The 16,172-nt window shown below is 44.0% G+C and overlaps 1 protein-coding gene across 1 annotated transcript in view; it reads right to left on the bottom strand.

The window, feature by feature from the left end:
- Nucleotides 1–534: 534 nt before the first annotated feature.
- fbxo10 (F-box protein 10) overlaps nt 535–16,172 on the bottom strand; it is a 58,629-nt gene continuing 42,991 nt past the window's right edge. The window contains exons 10-11 of the mRNA XM_078395994.1: nt 6,220–6,401; nt 535–5,780 (exon numbers count right to left, since the gene is read on the bottom strand). Coding sequence (XP_078252120.1) covers nt 5,594–5,780; nt 6,220–6,401 — 369 coding nt within the window. The 3' untranslated portion in view covers nt 535–5,593. The remainder of the gene's footprint in view (nt 5,781–6,219; nt 6,402–16,172) is intronic.

Below are 16,172 nucleotides of genomic sequence, written 5' to 3'. Positions count from 1 at the left end.
CTTTGACTCCTGCAGGGCTGACCTTATATAGAACTACAATTAACAATATCCCCCCCTCTGCTTCCAGCATCCTAATTGACCATTTGCTTTGGGAGTACACAGTGGACAATTTGGAAAATTCATTATTTGTTCACTAACTCTTCTTTCAATAGACAATAGGTGCAGGAGTAGGCCATTCAGCCCTTCGAGCCAGCACCGCCATTCAATGCGATCATGTCTGATCACTCTCAATCAGTACCCCGTTCCTGCCTTCTCCCCATACCCCCTCACTCCGCTATCCTTAAGAGCTCTATCCAGCTCTCTCTTGAAAGCATCCAACGAACTGGCCTCCACTGCCTTCTGAGGCAGAGAATTCCACACCTTCACCACTCTCTGACTGAAAAAGTTCTTCCTCATCTCCGTTCTAAATGGCCTACCCCTTATTCTTAAACTGTGGCCCCTTGTTCTGGACTCCCCCAACATTGGGAACATGTTTCCTGCCTCTAATGTGTCCAATCCCCTAATTATCTTATATGTTTCAATAAGATCCCCCCTCATCCTTCTAAATTCCAGTGTATACAAGCCTAATTGCTCCAGCCTTTCAACATACGACAGTCCCGCCATTCCGGGAATTAACCTAGTGAACCCACGCTGCACGCCCTCAATAGCAAGAATATCCTTCCTCAAATTTGGAGACCAAAACTGCACACAGTACTCCAGGTGCGGTCTCACCAGGGCCCGGTACAACTGTAGAAGGACCTCTTTGCTCCTATACTCAACTCCTCTTGTTATGAAGGCCAACTTTCCATTGGCTTTCTTCACTGCCTGCTGTACCTGCATGCTTCCTTTCAGTGACTGATGCACTAGGACACCCAGATCTCGTTGAACATCCCCTCTTCCTAACTTGACACCATTCAGATAATAATCTGCCTTTCTATTCTTACTTCCAAAGTGAATAACCTCACACTTATCTACATTAAACTGCATCTGCCATGCAAAGGCCAACCTTAACGAAATAATGCATAAGTGGCAAAAAAAAAATCCATTGCTGACAGGAGAAATTAAAGATTGTACTGAATTCAGGAAGAGGTTTATAATGTCAAAAATAATGGTAAGCCCAGAGTTTTGGTGCACTTTAGATCTCTCTAAGGAAATAGGAAATAAGAGTAAACTGGCAAGATATATAGAAATTAACTGGTAGAGTTTATATGTATGTAAAAAGGAAAAGATCTACAAGGGCAAATATGATTCCCTGCAAACGGAGATGGGATCTTTTTAGGGCAGAGTGAAAGGAAACAATGAAGGATTAAACAAATGCTTTGTATCTGTGCTGGAGGAACTCAGCAATACAGGCAGCATCTGTGGAGGGAAATGGACAGACATTGTTTCCCGTCGGCGAAGGGTGCCTGGATTGCTTAGTTCCTCCAGCGTGCTGAGTTTCTTGCCCAAGATTAAGATTCCATTATCTGCAGTATCGTCTCCCTCTGCTATGTGTCTTCGCAAAAGATGACAAAACAAACCCTGCGTGATCTTGTAAGTATGAGAAATTGGAAAAGGGTACTAGCTTAATTTTTAGAAAAATTGTGAGCATAAGCGCCAATAATTTCCAACAACACAATGAGCAGGAAAAATGATGAAATCTGTAATGAAAAATATGACAAAATATCTCAAAGAGATTGGATTTTTAAAAATGGAAGATAATTGACTAATCAATGAGGATATGACCAGTAGAATAGATAAGACACCAGTGGGTGTTTGGATCTTAAGATCGTACATGGAAGATTAATCAACAGTGTTAGAGCAAGTTGAGATGTGGTAATATTTTAACAGTGGGTTACTGGACAGAAGGTAAAGAGTAGCAATAAACTGACCTTTCTCAAGTTGATTCTCATTGACTCAGATGGTACATAGAAAATAGAACAGTACAGCACAAGAACTGGCCCTTCAGCCCACAATGCCTGTATTGAACATGATGCCCAAAATCCTCTCTTATCTACTGGTGCATAATCCTTATCCCTCCATATCCATATGCCTTCTAAATGCCACTATCATATCTGCCTCAACCACCAACCCCCCATTTTACTGTATGGAGATGAGAAACTGCAGATGCTGGAATCTGGAGTAAACAATCAGCTGCAGAAACTCGGCAGGTCAGGCAGCATCTGTCAAGGGAAATAGAGTCTGAAGAAGAGTCCTGGCCCGAGATGTCACCTATCGATGTTACTCCAGCACAAAGTTCTTCACTTTGGGTCCTCCAAATAAGAAATGGATGACCAATGATCAATAAAGGACTGTGGACAAGAGACAGATGCTGAAATCTATAGCAAAAGAAAATGCGACAACAACTCGCAGTAAGAACAAGCAGTATCTGTGGGGGCAAAGCAATGTCCCAGATCGAGACACTGCATCAACGGAGTGCAGAGGGAAGGAAACATTACTGGTATAAGGTTTTTATTGCCTACTAAAGCTTGATTTGCGTGATGGACTGTGCTGCATCCTCAATTCTCTGCAATTCCCTGCGGTCTTGGGCACAGCAATTGCCAAACCAAGTTGTGATGCATCCCGATAAGATGCTTTCAACGGTGCTTCAGTTGAAATTGTTAAATCATTGGAGACATGCTGAATTTTCTCCGCCTGTGGTGGAATTAGAGTCAATGTGATTAGACCTGGATAAATTGTTGGTGATATTTAGGCTTAGAACCTTAAAGCTCTCAATCATCTTCATTTCAATGCCGTTGATGCAGATTAGCATATGTCCACCAGTTCACCTCCTTCATTTTGCTGACATCAAGGGAGAGATTGTTAGTTTAACACCATATTACTAAGCTTGCTCCATTCTGTGCTCGGTCACAATTTTGTTCGAGATCCGTCCCATACTATGGTGTCATCTGCAAACTTCGGTATGGAGTTTGGCCATACACAAGTCTACAGATAGTTTAATAAGGGGCTGAGAAAAGAGCCTTGGAGGGCTCCAGTGAGGGAAATTATCGTGGACCATGCAGATTGCAATGCATGGGTCAGGAAACTGAAGATCCAGTTGCAGAATGCCGAGTCCTAGGTCCAGGAGTTTGGTTGGAATTCTGATGCATAGAAATGAAAGGGAGGGGTGAGACAGTCTAGAAGATGATAGGAAGAACTAGATTGGGGGAGGGCAGAGGAAATGATGGACAAGTGTAGCAGGGAGTGCCACGGGCTGGTAGGTGATCTCCATAGCCCACAAACGTCTCCTCCCAATCTGATTTGACCCATCACCCACCTGCTTCTGTCTCACTCCTCGTTCTCTCTTCTATATCCTGGCTATGTTCCCTCTACACTCAGTCCTGATCTGTAACATTGACCATTCCTTTGCCTCCACAGATGTTGCTCGTCCTGTTGTGTTCGTTGCAGCTTATTTTTTGCACTGGTAAAAACTGGCTTTACCTCCTCCTAAATGGCAGAGGCAACCTATGGGGGTGGGGGCGGCTGAGGTGAGTGTTTCCACCAGGAGTTACTTTGGTTAAAAAAAGCCACAATTACACCAGAAAAGCAGCTCAGTCACTGCATACAAAAATAATTCGTGTGAAAACCTTGACTTTAGTCTGTAACCTTTACAATTCGGGAATTCTTTGCAGTAAAAGACTGTTGTAAAAAAATGTTGCACATTTTCAACACGTTAGAAATATTCAGGACACAAAGTGATGGAGTAACTCAGCGGGGTCAGGCAGCATCTCTGGAGAACATGAATAGGTGTTGTTTTGGGTGGGGACCCTTCTTCAGACCGATGGGGGTGGGGGGGTGGATAAGAGAAAGCTGGGAGAGGCCAAAGCGTGGCAGGTAATAGGTGGACAGAAGTGAGAGGGGTTTTGATAGATGATTGGAACAAAGGTCTTAGATTAAAGCAGTAGGTGTGAGACAGGATTGAAGAGTTGCCAACGTGAAGCCTGAGAAGGAAGGAATTCATTGCCACAGAAGGCTGTGGAGGACGTCTGAATATTTTTAAGGCATGGTTTCTTGATTAGTATAGGTGTCAGAGGTTATAGGGAGAAGGCTGGAGAATTGGGTTAGAAGGGAGAGATAGATCAGCCATGATTGAATGGCAGAGTAGACTTGATGGGCGAATAGCCCAATTCTACTCCTACTCCTTTGTGTTTAATAGTATGTGTTAAATGTATGTTTTTAGTGTTCCTTAGCGTGTTTAGAGGGGGTTGGGGGAAACTTTTTCTAATCTCTTACCTCGACAGAGATGCGATTTTTTTTCCGTATTGTATCTCTGTCGGCACTGCGGCCTAACATCGAGGAGTTGGCGGCCTGTGCTGGAGATTGACGAGATCGCCCCTGCGGGGACTTTAACACCGCGGAGCCCGCGATCCCTTTGCCAGGGATCGACCTCGGAGCTCTAACCACGGGTGCTTCTGGACTTTCACATCACGGAGTCCGCGGTCTCTGGTTAGAGACCGACATTGGGAACTCCAATCCGCGGGAGTTTCGACCGCCCTGACGTGGGAGTTCCATCGCCCCAACGTGGGAGCTTTGGTCGCCCGATGCGGAGGCTTCGACCACCGGCTGCGGGAGCTTCGATCGCCCCGACCGATGGTTCGACTGCCCTGACTGCAGGAGAATAAGAGGAAGAAGTTTGGACTTTTTGCCTTCATCACAGTGAGGAATGTGGGAAATCCGCTGTGTAATTGTGTGTCTTGTTGCTTTTTTTCCGCATGGTTGTATGGTAATTCGTACATCATTAATTGGTACATGTGACAATAGTAGTCCTTTTGAATCCTTTCTTTAAAGAAGGAGGGGAAGGGGAGAAATAGGTGTGTCCAGGTGAGATGTGGGAGAGTGTGAGGGGAGAAAGGAGAGGGAGGAGTTGTTAGAGGTTATCTAAAATTGGAAAATTCAATGTTCACACCGTTGAATTGTAAACTATCCAAGCTAAATATGAGGTGCTGTTCCTCCAGTTTGCATGTGGTCTCACTTTAGCAAAGGAGGAAGCCCAGGACAGAAAGGTAAGTATGGGAAGGGGAGTAAGGAAGGATAGCCACGTTTACTAGAGAAAGAGGACATCTTGAGTGTCCTAGAATGGAAAGTCACATCTTAGGAGCAGATGAGGTGGAGATGGAGGGATTGAGAGTAGGGGACAGCATCTTTGCAAGAGGCAGGATTGGAGGAAGTGTAGTCCAGATAACTGGGAGTTGATAAATTAGTGGTAGATGTCAGTCAATCGTCTCTATCTTATGAAGAAGGCAGATCACAAAAGGGGAGAGGGGTGTCAGGGATAGTATCTGATTTGTACCAAAGTTGATTTTAAATCATTAAAGAGATATTCATATCTGGGCTCATGCCAAAGTGCTTATAATTTATCTGCCTGGAATCTAAATGCAAAGATTAAAGTGGCAGCTATGACGACACAAATTGTGCTATAAAATCATAACTTTAATAAAGTTAAATTTATGTTGGAGGGTTGCTCCAAATTAAGTTTAAAGTCAAGTCATGCTTTTTGTTCATTTGATTCTATTATATCCATGAAAAGCTGTGAAGTAGAGAATTAACAAAAAGGAGAGCCACAAATTTGTTCATTACTGAAAATACATTTGATTCAGACCAAGGCTTATTTTGAACCAAAGTTGATTTTAAATTATTAAAGAATAGAACAGAAGATGCTTCCATTGTCATGGCAGCCTCTTTCAACTCTTGCAGCTATTCGAGTTGTCATGGATGCAACTCGTTGATTGGTCTGGGCCATGGAGAGGGGTCGAGTTGATCCATCGACATGCGGCCTTGAAGGGGGGTTGTCCAACTTCCAGACTATGCCTGATCTGCAAGAACTAAGAAAAATACATTCTATTATGGATTTGAATAATAAATATTGTTTACAAGTCACTTATGTCATAGTACATAACTGATATTAAATTCACAATCATTACACCAGCTGCAGAGAAACTGTAATACATCTTAAGGCCTTAATTTCAGAAGCTATTGGTTTGTTTAGCTCCACTGGACAAGGAAGAAACCGTGGCCAGAACCAAATAGAGCACAAATCAGTTTAAAAAAATTGCCTCCCAGCCCAAAATCATAGATGGTAGGAATAAAATTCTGATGCAAGCTTTTCACAAAGCTAAAGCTCTGAAAAGAAGATGCTACCTAATACAACCCAACCAAAAATAATAAACAGATGGGGAATACAACTATACAAATGGAGCCATCTGACCCATCAAAAATGTACCCAAATGAATTTTATGTATGTTAAAAATATAAACAGCTTACCTTTTGCTGCATGTTAAAATTTCATTACTCTGGACAGTACATTCCTCCAAGTTCGCAGATTTTTCTAAAATGGTCTTTCCTATTTTCCCTCTGAAGATCTGATTTTCTTGCACTGATCCTTTAGCTTGGTCCAAGATTGCAATCCCATAGTCGTGAAGAGATTGGATTCTATTCTTTGTCACCTGCAGCAAAGTATATTGAAGTGTTATTTCACACACTTCCCGACCCGAACAAACCATCCCTCTTCTAATCAACCACAAACCCCAGCTACATTTACAAATCTCCCTTGCTCAGTCAATGGCTCTAAATCAATGGCTTCATTCAAGAGTCAAGAGTTTTATTGTCCCGAAATGGAATAATGAAATGCGTACTTGCTGCAGCACAACAGATATGTAAATGGTAAATAGATAAAAAAGTAAATAGACAATATTAATGCAATGTCAAAAATCATGCCTTCAAGTCTATATAGTTCAGAGCCTATTTAGAGGTAGAAATGTTTGGAGGCAGCCTGGTGGTTGTAGAGAAGAGGCTGCTCCTGCTCCTGTATGTTTTCAGGCTCCTATACCTTCCTTCCGATGGCGGGAGTGAAATGAGACCATGGGCAGGGTGGTGTGGGTATAAATCAAATTATGTTTAATCAAACTTAAATTGAGCAAAAACAGTCCCTTTGCACATTTATTTCAAGTATTTATGTTTTGATCCAAGAGCAATTTTACATGAATACAGGTTTGCTGCAATTCAGTTGATGACTTAAGAGCTGTAGAGCCATTCAGCACAGAAACAGACCCCACAACCAAACTCGTCATGCCGCCCAAGATGCTCCATCTAAGCTAGTTCCATTTTTCTGTGTTTGGCCTATATTATTCTAAACCTTTTCTAACCATGTACCTGTCTATATATTTTTAAATGCTGTGATGCACCCTGCTTCAACTACCACCTCTGGCAAATTGTTCTACATACCCACCACCTTAAAAGTTGCCTCTCAGGTTCCTATTACACCCTTCCCCTCTCATGTTAAACCTATGTTCTCCAGTTCTCATTCTCTACCCTGGGTAAAAGACTCTGTACATTCACCTTCTCTATTCCCCTTGATTTTGAACACCAATATAAGATCACGCTTTAGCTTCCTGCACTCCAAAGAATGAAGTCCTAGCTTGCCCAACTTCTCCCTATAGCTTAGGCCCTCGAGTCCAGGCAACATCCTCGTATATCTTCTCCGCATCCTTTCCAACTTAATGACATCCTATAGCAGAACGACAAAAATTGAATACAATACAGGTGCTCCTCAACTTGCAATGGGGTTACATTCCGATAAACCCATCACAAACCAAAAATATCGTATGTCGAAATGCATTTAATACTGACCACATGGCCGGAAGCGAGCTGCCTTTGCCCAGCGTTTGCACCATTGTAAAGTCGAAATATCGTAAGTCGAAGCATCTGTACTCCAAATGCAGCCTCAACAATGCCTTGTACAACTGTAACATAACATCCCAACTTCTATAAATAAAAGATACAAGCACTCTGGCACTTTATATCCTTTTATGTACTCTAAGGATGCTGCCGAACTACTGAGTTACTCCAGCACTTTATGTCCTTTTTTTCAAAAAGACACAAAGTGCTGGAATAACTCAGTGGTTCAGGAAGCATCTGCCTACCTGACCTGCTGAGTTACTAAATGGCCTGTCCCACTTATTTTTTAGGGGACTACAGGCGACTAGGCTGTCGCCACATGGTCGCCGGGGTGTCGCCTGTATGGTCGTGAGTAGTCTCCAAAGAGCCGTAGTGTCTTTCTGGTCGCTGCTGGATTTTCAGAATGTTGAAAATATATCAGCGACAGTGGGTTTGATGCCAATGAGCGTAGCTTGACGTATCCTGACGTAGGTGCTGTCGTAGGTTGTCGCCAGGTGACGTAGGTTGTCGCCGGTGCTGACTTCGGTGAATTCCAAGTGTGGACTTGATCTGATCACCCATCAGTGTAATGTGTCCATAAATTATGTTAGGTTTTGTATGTTTTTGCACTTGTATTCTGTTTAAAGTTTGAATTTTAAAATTTGAAGTTTATTGAGATTTATTGAAGTTTATTACAATATTTTTGTATGCACTGTTGTTTGTTCTTATCAACCCTTAAAAAAAATTTGTTTCAATATCAATAAAGAAAATTCTTGACATTTTGACGGAAAATTGATGTATGAAGTTATTGCCTTTCAGAGTAGTTTCTCATGGCATCACTTTCAAATAGTCATGATGCAGAATGATTGGAAACCTATAGGGAAACTGGGTGAAACGTGAATTGTCTTCAGTTGTCTTCAGTCTTCAGGGTCGTAGCTTGTTGCGGGTGGACATAGGTTGACTTCGGTTGTCGCCTCTGTGGTAGGTTGTCGTAGGTGTCGTTGTAGGTTGTCATAGGTGCGGTCGTGGGTGGACGTTCTACTCGCGACGATTGGGTTGCCAGTTGTTGGTAGCTTGCCGTAGCTTGTCGTCGACCAGGTGGTAGGTTGTTGTAGCTTGCGTAGACATTATCGTAGGGGGGTCCAGTTGCCGTTTTTTCGGCGACCTGATACGACTATGGCAGTCGCCTAAAAACTCGCCTAAGTGGGACAGGCCCTTCAGGCACTTTGTCTCTTTTTTTTGTAAACCAGCCTCTGCAGTTCCTTCTGTCTAGGTACTATACTATACTCAATACCCTGACTGATGAAGTCCAATGTACAAAAAGCCATCTTTACCACTCTTAAGGGCCTGTCCCACTTTAGGCGATTTTAAGGCGACTGCCAGCGACTAGGCTGTCGTCGACATTTCGCCGGGTGTCGCGGGCATGATCGTCAGGAGTCTTCCAAGAATCGTAGTGGATCTCAGCGCGTCGCTGAGAAATCATCCGGAGTGAAATTTCTCGGCGACAGCTGACTTGTCGCCAGGTATCGTTGCTTATTGCGGGCGCTGTCGCCTGCTGTCCCCATGTTTGCTAGGTTCTCTTAGATGCATTTAGAAGCACATTATATTAAAATAAGTAAAGTCATTTCAAAATACCATAAAATGCTTGTGTTTAACCAATTTATTTACCGTCAGGACATTTGACAGGTAGATTGGAGGCGACAGTTTGACAGTCAGGTAAGCGTGGGAATTTCGCGATGTTTATGGCCATCAGCCATTACATTTAAAGTGGGCTCCCAACCCAAATATGCAACCCAGAAACCAGATATGCATCTCCCGTACATTTTCAAAGAATGCCCACACACCTTTCACAAAAATCCACTTAATCACTTTTAAAAGTATTTTTTTTAACACAGCTATTAGTAAACTGGAAGTAAATCCAGTTTATGCCTTGTTAGTGATGATTGTTTTTAAAGTAACCCATACAAGATGTTATAGTTCAAAACTCTCAAGTACTTACCGACTTGTCAGTGATTTCAGCGAAAATTAGGATGCCGGAGAAGCATTGACAGCGTGGGAATTTCACGATGTATCCGAAGACGCTGTAATCTCGACCTGACTTGGCATTGTCCTGGTCATTGTCGTCGGGTAAAAGAAAAGTTTGGCGATCTGCTACGACTTTGACAGTCGCCGACAGTCGCCTTAAAATCTCCTAAAGTGGGACAGGCCGTTTATTTACCTGCAACACCACTTTTAGGAAACTATGTACCTGTACTCCTAGATTCCTCTGTTGTTTAAACATTCTCCAGGACCCAGCCCTGGTTTGACTTCCGAAAGAAAAACTTTGCATATATCTGCATTAAACTCCATTAGCTATTCCATCATTCACTTGCCCAGCTGATCACCATCCTGCCATAATTTTTGATGACCATTTTCACTGTCTATGATACTACATAAAGGATTGTTAAAAAGAAGAATCTGGAGTCTGGGTTGATAGCAAAGAAAAACATCTCCTCTAGCTTAACAATTTCACCCGCTCCTCTCAGGTTTATGGCCATCAGCCATTACATTTAAAGTGGGCTCCCAACCCAAATATGCAACCCAGAAACCAGATATGCATCTCCCGTACATTTTCAAAGAATGCCCACACACCTTTCACAAAAATCCACTTAACCACTTTTAAAAGTATTTTTTTTAACACAGCTATTAGTAAACTGGAAGTAAATCCGGGAGCAGAGCAAGGACGCCCGTTGGCTGAGAAGAAAAGTAAGTGCTAATTTAAGTGAGAAGTCAGGTAAATTGGACAATCAGGCAATTTAATTGGTGATATAAGCAAGACTTGCAAAAGGGTGCAGCCCTGTTCAGGTGCAGCCCAGTGAGAAAAGTGCGAGTCTTTGGCTGCGAGTCTTCGGCGAGGAGGCTGAGGTGAGGAGGATACAATTGTTTAAGCCAGAGCTGGTTATAGGCACAAGGTGATGGCGGAAAAGTTGGCGCAGTGTGTTTCCTGCAGGATGTGGGAAGACAGGGACGTCGCTGGAGCTTCTGGGAGCTACACCTGCAAGAACTGTGTCCAGGTGCAGCTCCTGAAGGGACGTGTGGTGGAGTTGGAGAGGCAGTTGGATGACCTCAGGGCCATCCGGGAATGCGAGAGTTTCCTCGACAGGACCTATTGTGAGGCTGTCACGCCAAGGGTCCAGGTCGAGCGAAGGTGGGAGACTGTTTCAGGGGGGAGTGGACGTGGACGTGGACTACAGGAGACCCCAGTGGCTGTGCCTATTGCAAATAGGTATACCCTCTTGGGAACTGTCGGGGCAGAAGACGTTTCCAGTCCGAGTGGCGGACCTGTTGGCAAGGATACTCGACAGGGGAGACCGAAGTCTGGAAGAGCCGTAGTGGTCGGTGACTCCATAGTCCGAGGGACGGACAGAAGATTCTGTGGCAGCAGGAGGGACTTGAGGATGGTCTGTTGCCTCCCTGGTGCCAGGGTTCAACACATCACGAACCGGCTTCAGAAAATCCTGGTGAGGGAAGGCGATCAACCTGAAGTCGTTGTGCACGTGGGCACGAATGACGTCGGGCGGAAGAGGAAGGAGGTGCTACAGCGGGAGTTTAGAGAGTTGGGAAAAACACTGAGAAGTAGGACGTCGAAGGTGGTTATCTCTGGACTGCTACCGGTACCTCGTGCTGGTGAGGCCAGGAACAGAGAGATAGAGGGTATGAATTTATGGCTGAGGGACTGGTGCAGAGAGCAGGGATTTAGATTTCTGGACCACTGGGATCTCTTCTGGGCTAGGGGTGACTTGTACAAAAGGGACGGGTTGCATCTTAACAGCAGGGGGACAAACATTCTGGCAGGCAGGTTTGCTAGTGTGACACCTGTGGCTTTAAACTAAGTAGTGGGGGGGAGGGGTTAACAAATTGTGAATATGAAGATGAGGTAAAAGGGAATACAGGAGATATTGCAAAAGACTCTCGGAAGAATGGGAACAGAAGTTCTAGAGGGGAAAAGAAATTAAGGGCAGGGCCAATTGTGAACGATGTGAGAGGGGAGGTAAATACAGAAGTTAAAGTGTTGTACTTAAATGCGCGTAGTATAAAAAATAAAGTGGATGAGCTTGAGGCTCAGTTAGTCATGGGCAAGTATGATGTTGTAGGGATCACTGAGACATGGCTACAAGAGGACCAGGGCTGGGAACTGAATATTCAGGGGTACACAACGTATAGAAAAGACAGACAGGCGGGCAGAGGGGGTGGGGTTGCTCTGATGGTAAGGAATGATATTCATTCCCTTGCAAGGGGTGACATAGAATCAGGAGATGTTGAATCAGTATGGATGGAAATGAGAAATTGTAAGGGTAAAAAGACCCTAATGGGAGTTATCTATAGGCCCCCAAACAGTAGCCTCGACATAGGGTGCAAGTTGAATCAGGAGATAAAATTGGCGTGTCAAAAATGTAATGCTACGGTGGTTATGGGAGATTTCAACATGCAGGTAGACTGGGAAAATCAGGTTGGAAATGGACCCCAGGAAAGAGAGTTTGTAGAGTGCCTTCGAGATGGATTCTTAGAACAGCTTGTACTGGAGCCTACCAGGGAGAAGGCAATTCTGGATTTAGTGTTGTGTAATGATCCTGATCTGATAAGGGGACTAGAGGTAAAAGAGCCATTAGGAGGCAGTGATCACAACATGATAAGTTTTACTCTGCAAATGGAAAGGCAGAAGGGAAAATCGGAAGTGTCGGTATTACAGTATAGCAAAGGGGATTACAGAGGCATGAGGCAGGAGCTGGCCAAAATTGATTGGAAGGAGGCCCTAGCAGGGAAGACGGTAGAACAGCAATGGCAGGTATTCCTGGGAATAATGCAGAGGTTGCAGGATCAATTTATTCCAAAGAGGTGGAAAGACTCTAAGGGGAGTAAGAGACACCTGTGGCTGACGAGGGAAGTCAGGGACAGCATAAAAATTAAGGAGAGGAAGTATAACATAGCAAAGAAGAGTGGGAAGACAGAGGATTGGGACTCTTTTAAAGAGCAACAAAAGTTAACTAAAAAGGCAATACGGGGAGAAAAGATGAGGTACGAGGGTAAACTAGCCAATAATATAAAGGAGGATAGCAAAAGTTTTTTTAGGTACGTGAAGAGGAAAAAAATAGTCAAGGCAAATGTGGGTCCCTTGAAGACAGAAGCAGGGGAATTTATTATGGGGAACAAAGAAATGGCAGACGAGTTAAACCGTTACTTTGGATCTGTCTTCACTGAGGAAGATACACACAATCTCCCAAATGTTCTAGGGGCCGGAGAACCTAGGGTGATGGAGGAACTGAAGGAAATCCACATTAGGCAGGAAATGGTTTTGGGTAGACTGATGGGACTGAAGGCTGATAAATCCCCAGGGCCTGATGGTCTGCATCCCAGAGTACTTAAGGAGGTGGCTCTAGAAATAGTGGAAGCATTGGAGATCATTTTTCAATGTTCTATAGATTCAGGATCAGTTCCTGTGGATTGGAGGATAGCAAATGTTATCCCACTTTTTAAGAAAGGAGGGAGAGAGAAAACGGGTAATTATAGACCAGTTAGTCTGACATCAGTGGTGGGGAAGATGCTGGAGTCAATTATAAAAGACGAAATTGCTGAGCATTTGGATAGCAGTAACGGGATCATTCCGAGTCAGCATGGATTTATGAAGGGGAAATCATGCTTGACAAATCTACTGGAATTTTTTGAGGATGTAACTAGGAAAATTGACAAGGGAGAGTCAGTGGATGTGGTGTACCTCGACTTTCAGAAAGCCTTCGACAAGGTCCCACATAGGAGATTAGTGGGCAAAATTAGGGCACATGGTATTGGGGGTAGGGTACTGACATGGATAGAAAATTGGTTGACAGACAGAAAGCAAAGAGTGGGGATAAATGGGTCCCTTTCGGAATGGCAGGCAGTGACCAGTGGGGTACCGCAAGGTTCGGTGCTGGGACCCCAGCTATTTACGATATACATTAATGACTTAGACGAAGGGATTAAAAGTACCATTAGCAAATTTGCAGATGATACTAAGTTGGGGGGTAGTGTGAATTGTGAGGAAGATGCAATAAGGCTGCAGGGTGACTTGGACAGGTTGTGTGAGTGGGCGGATACATGGCAGATGCAGTTTAATGTAGATAAGTGTGAGGTTATTCACTTTGGAAGCAAGAATAGAAAGGCAGATTATTATCTGAATGGTGTCAAGTTAGGAGGAGGGGGAGTTCAACGAGATCTGGGTGTCCTAGTGCATCAGTCAATGAAAGGAAGCATGCAGGTACAGCAGGCAGTGAAGAAAGCCAATGGAATGTTGGCCTTCGTAACAAGAGGAGTTGAGTATAGGAGCAAAGAGGTCCTTCTACAGTTGTACCGGGCCCTGGTGAGACCACACCTGGAGTACTGTGTGCAGTTTTGGTCTCCAAATTTGAGGAAGGATGTTCTTGCTATGGAGGGCGTGCAGCGTAGGTTCACTAGGTTAATTCCCGGAATGGCGGGACTGTCGTATGTTGAAAGGCTGGAGCGATTGGGCTTGTATACACTGGAATTTAGAAGGATGAGGGGGGATCTTATTGAAACATATAAGATAATTAGGGGATTGGACACATTAGAGGCAGATAACATGTTCCCAATGTTGGGGGAGTCCAGAACAAGGGGCCACAGTTTAAGAATAAGGGGTAGGCCATTTAGAACGGAGATGAGGAAGAACTTTTTCAGTCAGAGGGTGGTGAAGGTGTGGAATTCTCTGCCTCAGAAGGCAGTGGAGGCCAGTTCGTTGGATGCTTTCAAGAGAGAGCTGGATAGAGCTCTTAAGGATAGCGGAGTTAGGGGGTATGGGGAGAAGGCAGGAACGGGGTACTGATTGAGAGTGATCAGCCATGATCGCATTGAATGGCGGTGCTGGCTCGAAGGGCTGAATGGCCTACTCCTGCACCTATTGTCTATTGTCTATTGTCTATTGTCATAGCTCAAATCCCATTCCAAGGACGTGCACTTGTTAATCTGACAGCATAGTCAAAAGTATGGATGCGACGTTAAATCGATGGTCTACGTGAAACCATTAAAAAATGAACAGCCAGGTCTCCTGGGTCCTACTGTTCCCTCGGCTAACATTAAAAAATCTGATTCTCTTCATTGATCTATGTGGCTGTTATCTATTTACTACATACTATACTAACTAGACTTCATTAAATACTGTCGATCAGGTTCCAGCATAATTTTCCTTCATTCTGCATCACCAATATTGTTAGCAGCTAGGCTTAATCTCAGATCACTGCAGTTAAAAAAGATACATAGATGACTGTGACTTAAAAACAGTTTTTATTCATGAAAAGGCTTGTTTGTTGTTATTACAAGACTAAAGGCACTGCAATATCCTTTTAATGTACAATACTTCTCAAACCATCCCAAACGCTGGTGTTAGAAAATGTGATATAAAGGACCGTTATGATTGACTTGGGTAAAGTCCCTTGACGTGATCTCCTGGTTACAGCCTTCATTACAGATAAACAAATCACTGGTTGGACCTCTACAATAGCATTTGGAGTCTACCCTGCAGATTGTTAAGCAAGAGGCGTTTCTTTGTTTCAGTCCCCATCTCTGCTCCAAGAATCCAGTCATCTCAATACTCTCAAAATCCATCAGCAGGTGTATGTTTCACAACTTCCCCTCTTGCATATCTTACACAAAATTGCATTTCAGGATACTGCCAATTTCCACAGTGCACTGTTCTTTCCGGATGTGAGGATTTACTCAGTGAGCGATGGTGGGGTCAGGGAAGGGAAGGATTTTGAAAGCTGCTGCCAGTTTTAAAGGACAGCTGTGGCCTTTAGTTTTGCTGTTTATAGCAGCTGTTGCGGTGAGGGCTATTTTCCTTCAGGATGGATGAATCCACTCAACAACACAATGTAGCACGAGAAATACAAGAGACTGCAAATGCTGGAATCTGGAGCAAAGAACAAGTTATTCAGCAGAAGATAGACACAAAATGCTGGAGGAACTCAGCAGGTCAGGCAGCAACTCTGGAGAAAAGGAATAGGTGACGTTTTGGGTCGAGACGCTTCTTCAGACTGAGTCAGGAGAGGGCAACTGTATGAAAAGGTACAGAACAAATCAGAGCAAGCACCGATGACTCAGGAAAGGTGGAGCCATAACGGTCCATTTGTGGCTGTGGAAGAGGTGAGATCAGGGATCGATCCCAACTACGGGTGCTGTCCATATGGAGTTTGTACGTTCTCCCCATGACCTGCATGGTTTTTCTCCAAGATCTTCGGTTTCCACCCACACTCCAAAGACGTACAGTTCTGTGGGTTAATTAGCTTGTTAAATGTAAAAGTTGTCCCTAGTGTGTGTAGGATCATGTTAATATGCAGGGATCACTGGTCGGCACGGACCCGGTGGGCCGAAGGGCCTGTTTCCGTGCTGTATCACTAAACTAAACATCAGTCATGATTGAATGGCACTTGATGGACCGAATGGCCTAATTCTACTCCTATAACTTGTGAACATAATAACAAAGGGATACGAACAGTGAAACCAGCAAGATGACTGGAGGGTGAGGGAGGGACAGA

The sequence above is a fragment of the Rhinoraja longicauda genome, chromosome 3 (assembly GCF_053455715.1).
Source record: "Rhinoraja longicauda isolate Sanriku21f chromosome 3, sRhiLon1.1, whole genome shotgun sequence".
In the NCBI taxonomy this organism is placed as follows: domain Eukaryota; kingdom Metazoa; phylum Chordata; class Chondrichthyes; order Rajiformes; family Arhynchobatidae; genus Rhinoraja; species Rhinoraja longicauda.
The sequence above is the reverse complement of the archived record's forward strand: the minus strand, read 5'-3'. Positions and strand labels throughout refer to the sequence as shown.